This window comes from Tachysurus fulvidraco, chromosome 2 (genome assembly GCF_022655615.1).
Source record: "Tachysurus fulvidraco isolate hzauxx_2018 chromosome 2, HZAU_PFXX_2.0, whole genome shotgun sequence".
NCBI lineage: Eukaryota > Metazoa > Chordata > Actinopteri > Siluriformes > Bagridae > Tachysurus > Tachysurus fulvidraco.
The window spans coordinates 27,469,743-27,480,825 of NC_062519.1; the positions used below are offsets into that span (position 1 = coordinate 27,469,743).

General features: G+C 41.0%; 1 protein-coding gene across 4 annotated transcripts in view; it reads right to left on the reverse strand.

Annotated features, from left to right (window-relative positions):
• celf5a (cugbp, Elav-like family member 5a) overlaps window positions 1-11,083 on the reverse strand; it is a 184,550-nt gene that overhangs the window by 88,254 nt on the left and 85,213 nt on the right. For all 4 annotated transcript variants that reach the window (XM_027169748.2, XM_027169745.2, XM_027169747.2 and 1 more), the window contains exon 3: window positions 660-708. In XM_027169748.2, coding sequence (XP_027025549.1) covers window positions 660-708 — 49 coding nt within the window. The remainder of the gene's footprint in view (window positions 1-659; window positions 709-11,083) is intronic.

The following is an 11,083-nucleotide window of genomic DNA, read 5'->3' on the forward strand; positions in this document are numbered from 1 at the left end:
TTAATCAATCTGCACCAAACTGGATCCCTGTACAACAAGGGAGTCATGGCACCAGAGTGATTTAAACAAGCCTCTCATTCATGCCTTGTCACATTGAATAAATCCACCAATGCTTGACACATACGTATTATCTCGGATCCACATACAATAAAAAACACAAATCACGTGGTGTTCAGAGGAGACTGAATTAAGTGTGCATAAATGAAAGTCTTGGCAAAAGCCCCGTAATATAATTGATTGTTTGGCAAGCTGCGCATCCTCCTCCACCCGTCTTCCACTTCCCAGTGGCGTTTCCACCTCTTGTTTACAATATACCCCTCCGCTTGACCAGACATCTAGTTGGGAGCTTGGGGCTCAGGGCTCCCGTCCCAATATCCCAGCTAATTACTTTTTAATTTACAGTGTGTCGTTAATAGGCTTGGCAGGGGGAGCAAGGTTAGACAGGCAGCAGAAGCCCCTTCCTTTCCATTCAGTACAACCACAGCCTCCTTAATTAAAACGAATACTCTGGGCATCCATCAGAGAGACAGAACGTAAGTGAGAGAACAGAACGAGAGCAAAGCCAGAGATAAAGGAAAGGGAAAAAATAACCAAGAGCTAAAGTAACATGAAGCACGGTGGCATAAACAGTGTGAAGAAAAAAAAAAGGTTGATGGTACCTCCACGACTTTCGCTGTCAGCCGGCTTCACCTGGATAGGACGAGTCATCTGTGAAAAGAAAAACAATGAGAGGTAGAGCATTTAGTTCATATTCCTACTACTATCATCACACCTAACCAATTAACAGTATGTTAATGCAGCAAACAATAAAGGAGGAATGTGTCAAAGTCTTGATCAAACTCTTAAAGACACACCTGCCAGCCATGTAACGGAACAATTTACAGACCCAGATGATAGCGTCCTTTCACAAATCACTTGTATACTGCTAAAAAACTGCACATACAGTATACAGAGCAAATACATACAGAGTTTTACGATAATAAGCACTGGGCACTTTCGTGGTGTTGAGCTGCTGCTTGCTTGTTAAAGCACCATATGTAGAGAGTGTACTGTGGTTTCTACCCCAACATGCACTAATGCTCTTTTAATCACTGTACAATCATTACATTAAAATTATATTTATGCTGGATTTTATACTTGGCTGTAGGCATATTTAATCTCTTTTTTTGTTTGTTTGCTTGTTGGTTGTTTTTTCTCTTTCAGCAGAAAAAGTGCCAGATTTTTTATTTTATTTTTTGCAGTATCCTTCTGAAATATGGTTAACCGATGTTACCAATATCCTTGTTAAATGTTAGCCAAGACATCTTTTGATCGATTTTTTTGTAGTGGAAAAAAAGGGTAATAGGCATGAATGACTTGCAATCAAAGGAAGGGGCGGGGCTTCCAGGTTGTCAGTTAATTTTGATGAGTTCAAAACATGTGCTCAGTTGTCAGTCATTTTAGATTAACATGTTGATTGGTTCATCTGCTGTATATTTAATAAATTTTAAAAAAAATGTCCGTGTAGCTCTGTGGTCTATGCAAAATGTGTGAAAACTGGCAGGTCTTCAAAAACCTTCCAAGGACAAAACTGTGTGTAAATTATTCCACAGCCTACTGAGACAAAAACAGTGCGAATGGCAAAGTTTTCTATTTCTACAGTTATGCATGCTTGTTAGTAGCAGTGTGGCAGTAATGGTAAGGGCGATGTGAAATGCAACAACAATAAAAGTGGAGGCTGTCTCGGGACACAGGGAAATCAATGCAGCCCTATTGATTCCTGGCCCATAGGCTGTGCAGAGTGTCTGGCAGCAAAGAATTCTGTGGTTAGGAGGCTCAAAGTAATCCACTAGAACCTGATAAGAATGGCATTTGTTGGATTAGATACCTCTGTCCCTACAGTCTTTGTGTCCTGTATTCCTTTTTCCCAGTATTTCTATAGTGTGATCTTTTTTTGAGGCCTTTTGAGAGAGGTTTTCTTTATTCCTTTCCGTATTATGCTAAAACATTTCTTTTTCACTACTTTTCTCTGTATTCTTGAAAAGCTCCGTAATCTTTGTATACATGAAAAAGATCACTAGATATGTTCGAATATATTTAGGAAGTAAATAAGGACCCAAAGGAAAAGCACAAGGGTTAGTTTTCCCCAGGGATCAGCATTAGGTCAAAGCTAGATCATTACAGAACTAAGAAGATTAAACTGATTGGAAGAGCTTCAATAATTAGAACTATTTTCACCCAAACTAGACTTCAGATGTTTAAAGACTACCCATTTAAATAGTTTGCAAGAATAGAGACACAGCCATGTACCATTTACAGTAATCCTCCATTGACTCAGGAGCTCTTAATCGATCCATAACAAATTGCAACACAATTCATTCTGCAACACGGGCTGAATTTTGATGAAGAACTACGATTTGTAGATCGCCAAGTCTTGCCAAATCTGTGTTCCTAGCAGCCTTTCCAGCCATTTGAAACCTTTTTCTTATTACTGCGGCAACGTTGCTCCCACACATATCCAGAATCTGGAAAATGCCCCTGAAAGCCCCTGAAAAAATGTTTGAGAGAAGCGAGGATCAACATTTTTTTTCCCACTCTTTCAAACATATTTTCTTTTACTGTCCAGCTCTAGAGGCGAGCTAAAAAGGTCAGTTTTAAAGACAGTCCAGTGCTATAAAAGCATGACTTGTTCAAGGAGAAACACCATAATGGGATTTTAAAACAGCTTAATAACATGCTGATATATGGGGGAGAGGGCCAGGCCGGATTCATTAAGTGCTAAACATATCCATTTTCACCTTGAGGAACTGAATAACCTCCCTCACAGGATTCATTCCATAAATTTATCCATCGTAAATAATAACGGGCTGGAGCTAAGACGGTGTGGGAAAAAGAATGGTGGGTGAGGGGGAAGATGGGAAGATGTTGTGCCATCATGACTCTGGGTTCAGATGATGATTCTCTCTACCATGGTCCCTGTGAGCAAAGCCACAAAGGCCACACTTTTCCTTTACTCTTCCTTACTTTGGAGCACCTTTGAAGGTGTTGGGTTTGAAATACAAATTAAATGATCTCTGGCTATTTAGAAAATGTTCCTATCTCGGCCAAATGGCTTGACATCAAGAGCAAACAGTTGTGCTTGTAAAGTGCTCTGCATCGCAGAATGGCAATATGCGTGCAATAAGCATCGTCCTGTAATAGACGCTACGACTGTTTCTTCCATCCTTCACCTATCACGAGATGAATCTTAAAGACAATGGCGTTACACACAAGGTTTATGGATGCACGCTTGGAAATTGTTATTGTCCCAGCTATAAAATGCTGATGTAACGGGCTGTTTGCTTGTGATGGGGTGATGTACATGATCCCGTTCCCTTGTATGTGGAATCGATGAAATTCTTAAGTATATATTTATATATATGTACACACGCAAAGCACAATCTAAAAGATGAATAACTCATACTGTTGTCAGGGAAACCGTTTAGCCATGGCCCTGTGAGATCTTGCCGCTTTTTTCCGCCTTCGTAAGCTGAGCTTTCTTTACTCATTTGATACAGTGGAGACACAGAGGGGATCGCCTTCTGCTCCCTTTCTACTCAAATAACAACATGTGTTCTAATTGTGATAGATTCGAAGGAGCCTTCTGCACTTGGAGACAGCGAATGAACGTGTGCTCACAAGCACAAAAGTGGAGGAGAAAGGGGGGATGGGGCGAGTTAGTGAAAGAGACAGAGGGTGTAGAGGCAGACGGAAAGAAAGAAAAAGAAAGAGAGAGAGAGAGCGAAAAAGAGTGAGAGAGAGAGATGCCTGCAACTGCTAGATAAGATTGCTTCTCAGCTGAGTGACATTTCGTCAGTCTAAACTCCACCCCGATGTTCCTGCCCATATGCTGATGGAGTCAGGCGAGCTGAAACCAGACTCGTACACATTCCTCACACAGAGTGCTTCCCGCAGCAAAAGCACGAACGTCCCTGCGTTTGCCAATCTGTTGTTTGAACTCGGCGGAACAATTCAAATCCTCCGGGTCCTGGTAACAGTGTGTCGACTGCGTCTAGCGCTCATGATGATGTGCACACACACACACACACACACACACACACACACACACACACACGCGCGCACACACTCCCTCGGTTACTGTTGCAGCTCTCCGTGGTCTTCTTCCTACGATTTGAATGCAGCCCCTTTTTTTGGTGAACAAAAAGGCACCACCTGTCTCTTCAGACTTGTTTTTTTTCCCTCAAACAAATACGAGTAATCAGTGTTTACTATAGGCAAAAAAAAAAGAGTATCGAATGGAGTAAACAGCTGTGCAGCGGCGGCTCGTGCATCATCTATTTTCCACCGAGAGCCAGGCTCTCCTCCTGTAGTAATATTTGATTACACACCGCCAGGCTCCGTGGATATAGATTCAGAACAATCAGCATATTACAGGCTGCTGGGAGAAAATCTGGACCGCATCTGGTCGCTTCCATATATGACAAATACGCAATAAATCAACTGTTGGTTTCGCAGCGTTGTGTGACCGCTTATACGGAGAGCAGCCGGCAGAGGCAATATTAATGATTTTGTTTTATGACTCAGACCGCTGCCTTGGTTAAGGGGTAAAATGTGTGAAATGCAATTTTTTCCTCTTACCAATACAGGCTTACCAAAACAATTACACATTTTGGGTGTGTGTGTGGACTCACGACTCCCAAAACAACAAAAGGACAAATTTCTACAGGGATAAGTAGGAACTGCTAATCAAACTCGAAGGACTAATAATCGATTCATCACACTTCATCTGTTCCGTTGTGTAAAAAATTGATGGCTGTGTTTTATTGGAGAGAGAGTTATTACACAAGTTGAATCTTTTTTGCATGCCTCTTTGTTTTCTTTGTTTTTGTGCAGAATTATACACCTCGGCATGAACAAATCGCATATTGATGTTTTATTGCTAAATCTGTGATGCATCTCTATGGGTTTTTTATTCCAGTTGTCTGATCTTTATAATCAGAGACAATGCAAATAGGAGATTGTTAGAAGATATAAAATAGTATTGTAACAAAATATTTTTTTTTTCCAGATGCATTTTGCACATCGATGTTTGTCTTTTGGTTTAGTGGCTCGGTATAATAAATAAACTGAAGAGTTCATCACATATAGTTCCATATTAAATACAAATGATCATCAGTGCTGCAGAAGATGTTCTCTATAATCTTTCTGACCAACATAGAAGCTGATTTGCTTATTAAAAAACTACATTATCTCCATTTTACTCAATGCTCAGTGCTTAACAAGTGTCTGGATTACTGTAGAAAATAAACCTGATTCGATATGTCACACTTTTAAGCTCTATTATGATGTATGACAGAAAATGTTAAGACTTGACATGCGTGGTACTGAGTTTGCTCCTAATCTCATATATAACCTGCAGTATATCTGCTATGGTATAAGATTCTGGACTGGCACAAAGATATAGGAATATGTGAGTTTTGACAGGCTTCCAAAGTCAAAAGTGTTTTTTTTTTTTTTGTTTTTTTTTGTAACTGTAGCTTTTATTTAAATAATTAAATCAACCAATAGGATTCATTTAGTATTGAGGTTAGTGGGTATAGCATCCTCACAATAATAAAAATAAGGCTGCGTGTGTGTGTGTGTGTGTGTGTGTGTGTGTGTGTGTGTGTGTGTGTGTGTGTGTGTGTGTGTGTGCGTGCGTGTGTGTGTGTGTGTGTGTGTGTGCTTGTGTGAAAGAGAATGCACCTTTTTATGCACCTAACAAATGTGCTAAATCAGGAAACTCATTTATAATGTATCATGGATGAGAGTTCTTTCCATGCATATCAAATACAACACAAGGAAGTGTAAGAAGAGAACAAAGTGAGTGAATGTATGTGTGTGTGTGTGTGTGTGTGTGTGTGTGTGTGTGTGTGTGTGTGTGTGTGTGTGTGTGTGTGTGTGTGTGTGTGTGTGTGTGTGTGTGTGAGAGAGAGAGAGAGAAAGAGAGAGAGAGAGAGAGAGAGAGAGAAAAAGAGAGAGAGAGGCACTGTCCCTGGAGGCTGATTTCAGTCTTCTGTACTCTTGTTAATTTTACACTGTAACTTTATACGCACCATGTGATGATTAACATCGCTTACTCCAAGAGTTTAGCCACAGGTTTTAAGAAAACACCTCAGATCGCAATCCGCTATGGCTCCGATTTAAAGTGCTTGCTTTCCAAAACTTACTTAATGGATCTAGGGTGTTATCAGTCACATGAGCTCGTGCATCAGTAGTACGAGCCAATGAAGGGCTTTTAAAGGGGTGGGGAATAAAACAGTAGCTTTTCTTTTCTTACAGAAGGAAGCAAAAGTAATGGGGAGGAGGACGATGGTGAAATAATGAAGGAAGTGTAATTTGTGAAGGATGTGTAGTTTCTCCTTCTGAAACAATATTCTATTCAAACTTTATTACTACAGAACACCAAATTGGGAAAGATGAGTAAAGTGAATCGTCAAATCGAGTGTCTCAGGATTTCATGTTTGTCGTATTTGGGTTTTGTTTTGTTTTTTGTCATAAAGAGCATGTAGAGCAAGAGAATGTACTTGATTAGACTCCGTGTTTCTGAGCCAAATGTTTGTTGTGAAGTTAAGCACACTGGAAATATGGAGTTGACTCCTCCAGTCCTCACACTACATCACTGAAATGTTCTGGTTGCAGTTGCACTGTGAGCTTTAGACTAATTCGATTGAGCCTGAACGACCCTGTTCCTGGAAGTTTTTCCTCTCTCTCTCTCTCTCTCTCTCTCTCTCTCTCTCTCTCTCTCTCTCTCTCTCTCTCTCTCTCTCTCTCTCTCTCTCTCCTTGTTCTGGTGCCATAGTATCCGCTATCATGTTTAACAAATGAATCACTCCTACCATTCCTTTTAGGTGCCAAGGACAAGAGTCAGATTATCAGCACGACACGTCAATAATAGATTCCAGTGTCAATGAAAGTGGTTAAAACTAGAAGAATTTCATTACAAAGTAAATCTTCATCTCTACACCTCACATGTTAATCAGAAAGGCTTAAAAGCTAAGTTGTGTGGGTCGTTATTGTTTTTTAAAGGTTAGTGATTAGAAGGTTGTGAGGTCAATTCCCACCATAATCAGAGAGTCACTCTGTTAGGTCCTTAAACAAAACCCTGAGCTCTACCTTCTGCTTGAACCCGTATCCCCTACCGCAGGTCTCTGTGGTCACAGCGAAGGGCAAAAAACAATAAATGCAAATGCAGGTCAATGAAAGAAAAAGAAAAATAAAGTCTGCAAAGGAAATAATTCATGAATGTGTTAACGTGTGTAATATAAGCCTGACATTTGGCCAGTCCAAGCGTGAGATAACAGGCTGTTAGCTGCTATCTGTTAGTCGTTAATAATCCACTGATCATTGCTGGAATTAGCAGGCCATAGAAGCTGCCTCTCTTCTGTTATTCCAAATAGGGGAATAAATGTTTTACTGGAGCATCCCAGCTGCGATAATTAATTTTTCCAATTATTGATTGGAAAGTGTGCTGAGTGGTGACAGCCCAGGGCCTTAGCTCACCTAATAAATCTACTACGCTAGATGAAGAAAGGACAAGAAGAGGGCAGGAGTGCGAGAGAGAGAGATAGTGAGAGAGAGAGAGAGAGAGAGAGAGAGAGAGAGAGAGAGAGAGAGAGAGAGAGAGAGAGAGAGAGAGAGAGATGGTGTACAAGAGAGCTATTTTTTATCCTAAGGCTCTGGTTAAATTTGATTTAATGGAGAACTCATTTGTTTTCTGGATCCTCCTAGAGGAAGACAATGATGGCAGAGGAAGGAAAGGAAAGAGATGAGCTGGAAAAGGGAGAAGAAGAGAGAGATTGCCTCTGTGTGTGTTTGAGTGCATGTGTGTGTGCATATGTGTGTGTGTGTGTGTGTGTGTGTGTGTGTGTGTGTGTGTGTGTGTGTGTGTGTGTGTGTGTGTGTGTGTGCGCGTGTGTTTAAGGCCCAGCAGCAGTGTGGAGGCACTGATAAGAGCTTGACTGTGCTGGGTTGTCAAAGGCAGGATCCAAAGCTTGTGAATTCCTTCAGATCCTCTCAGAGTAAGACTCATTCGGCACTGAGGCTCAGGTACTGACTGCTGACATCACTGACATCTAAAACTCTGTCTGCTTCAGGGCTCCTCACACACTCTCCTCTGCCAAAAGGGAACTTTGACAGTTGTGCAAAAAAGCACACTTTCATATCCGACATCACATTTGCATTTTTAGGCCCTCTGGCCCTCGTATACCCAATGTCTCAAAGGTCACTGTTCCAGATGAAATAGTCCTCCTCACCTCTGTATCTTCTTGTGTCACAGGTCCCACACCATGGAACAGCCAATGACCGTTTATCTTGGATTTCTCTATCCAATGAGCATCAATGAGAGAGTGCAGTGAACATATGTGAAAGCACCTGAAGTGACCCAGTATTAGCTTTCACAGAACTACAAACTGTTCTAGATTTCGCCATCTGATGCTATATTGATTGATCTAGACAACATACTGCTAGCATGTAACGTAGCGAAGTGATAGTTTATTAACCGTTCACGCAGCCGTGTTGATTAGGCTTCAAGATTTTTCCTGTTTTCTTTGAGTTACGAGTTATGAGCTTCAGTCAAACGCAGCATAAACACAGCCTTTGACTTTACTGAGCCCTTCAAAAGGACCACTGCATTGAGATATGTCAAGAACTAGAGAAAGACGATAGCATTAGACTCTCTTTCATATGATCTTGCCATGTGTGGTTCATGGGTACTTAACCCCTGTTTCAAAAAAATTTGGACTCCTTCTAGAAAGCTGAAAAATGATGTGAGAAAATGGCTGATTTTAAGCCTATGTATGTCTAACTGTGTAACCATTAGAGCATCTCAAATCTGGATGCAGCTCACCAAAAACATATGATCGCTTCCTGGATTCACTTGCAACGTGATTGACAGGAATGTACGGAAGCGTCTTTGTCCTGATTGGCTGGATGCTGGTGGACCAAGAGCGCCCCGGAGTCCAGAGGTTCTCATATTATTTTTGTGACAGCTGTCAGATTGTGAGATGAATGACTAAAGCTAAAATGACTAAAGCCACTTTTAATATGAATTCTTTCTGTCTCATGAGTTGCAGACTGAAAGCTAAGCATTAGATGTAGACCGTGCCACGTAAATAAGGTTGTTAAGCAGTTGGTAAGCAGTGCTTCATCAATATGACCTGTCTGAGATGGTTTGACTCTCACTTCAAGAGCAGAGAAATGTCACCATGTTGTCAATGATTGTAACTAGCGGTTAGAGAAGGAAGGATAGAAGTGTGCAAATGGTGATGAATCAACAAACAACAGAAAGAACGGGGAAACAGGAAAACAAGGCTCTTAACAATATAGAAATGCATGATAAGATTTAATAATGGTGCGAAGCTGGTGGCTGCACTGGTGACTGGTGAACAAACTAATTAAGGGCTAAATATTGTATGACATGTCCGGTGCACGGATAAATCACAAAGGGGCAAATACAAAGGTAAAAAACAACAACAGGGAAAATCTTTTTTTTGCAGACAGACTGCACTACAGCTCATGGATGATTTAGGAAAATGAAGGATATTGAAAACAAGGAGATTTTTCAAATGGAGAAATGTATGCCCTTCTTAAAGCATCACTGCATCCAAACATGACTCTTAATATAGCCTGAGTAGAGAGAAAGAGAGAGAGAGAAAGATGAGAAAAAAAACGGAGAGAAAGAAGAAAGCAGACAGACAGAGCAGCTCAGTCTGCCCTCTCCTCATGAACTGTAATAAGTAGAGGCTATAAGGCACGGAGAGAAGAAGAATGCAGGAGACAAGAATAAAACAGATTCAGAGAAAAACAGAAAGAAAAAAACGACAGAGAAAGATGGATCTGGCCTCTTCACATTCAGCGATCAGAGGAAGGGCATCATGGTGACGAAGCAACGCTGCAGCTCAGAGCCGTCAGAGACGTGCTAGGTTCAGAATCCTTGTAGAAACCGGGAGAAAGATATAAACAAAGCATGGTGTTTGTTCTGATCACTAGTATAAACCTATACAAACCATGCCTCTCTTTGTCTGGAGATTTTGTGTTTTAATAGCGATGTGGACAAGAATTTTTTTTTTCGTCTCGATTATGCTGTTATTACTTTTTTATGCCTACGAGTGCTTTTACGAGCGGGCAAGTCGTGGCCTAATGGTTAGAGAGTCTGACTCGTAATCCTAAGGTTGTGGGTTCGAGTCTCGGCTGGTCACACGACTGAGGTGCCCTTGAGCAAGGCACCGAACCCCCAACTGCTCCCCGGGCGCCGCAGCATAAATGGCTGCCCACTGCTCCGGGTGTGTGTTCACGGTGTGTGTGTGTTCACTGCTGTGTGTGTGCACTTTGGATAGGTCAAATGCAGAGAACAAATTCTGAGTATGGGTCACCGTACTTAGCCGTATGTCACGTCACTTTCACTCACTTTTATTTATTTTTAATTTTTACAAATAAAGTTGTTTTGTTTTCCCAAAATATAAACCTAAAAAAAAGTCTTCTGAATGAATGGATGAATGAATTAAAAAAATCTGTCCGCTCGCTGACATAAGAGTAGAAATCTCCTGCTAGATCCTGTGAGATGCTAGTTTCAGTGAACTCTCAGTACTAGTTTGCTTTCTGACATGCTTTAAAAAAAATAAAATGTATAGCTTCTTACAGTATATCTGTATTTGTATCTGTTTATAAAACAATATCTGTTTGTCCCAAAATAATATATTTGTTTTTGGCTAAGTCCAGGCAAATGTGATTTCCATTTTTCACTAAATATTCAGTCATGATTTTCATTTCGAGATTCTTTCATTCTTTCTTTCATTCTTTACTCCTAGTCATAAACTTTAGCTCATGGCTACTGGATATACACCGTATGCACTAGGAGCAACCTCATGGGCACCAAGGGAACCTGTGGTCAATTTACATGTAATTGTGCTTCAGAAATGTGTGCTGAACATTTCAAGCCTCTTGACTGCGGCAGTGAGCTGCTGTTTTGCCCTCCTGTGGCTGTGGGACCGTCCCCACGCTGTCGCCGTCACACCGACATTGTGACAGATTACAGGGCACTCCTCTGGCCAATAGGCAGCCGACT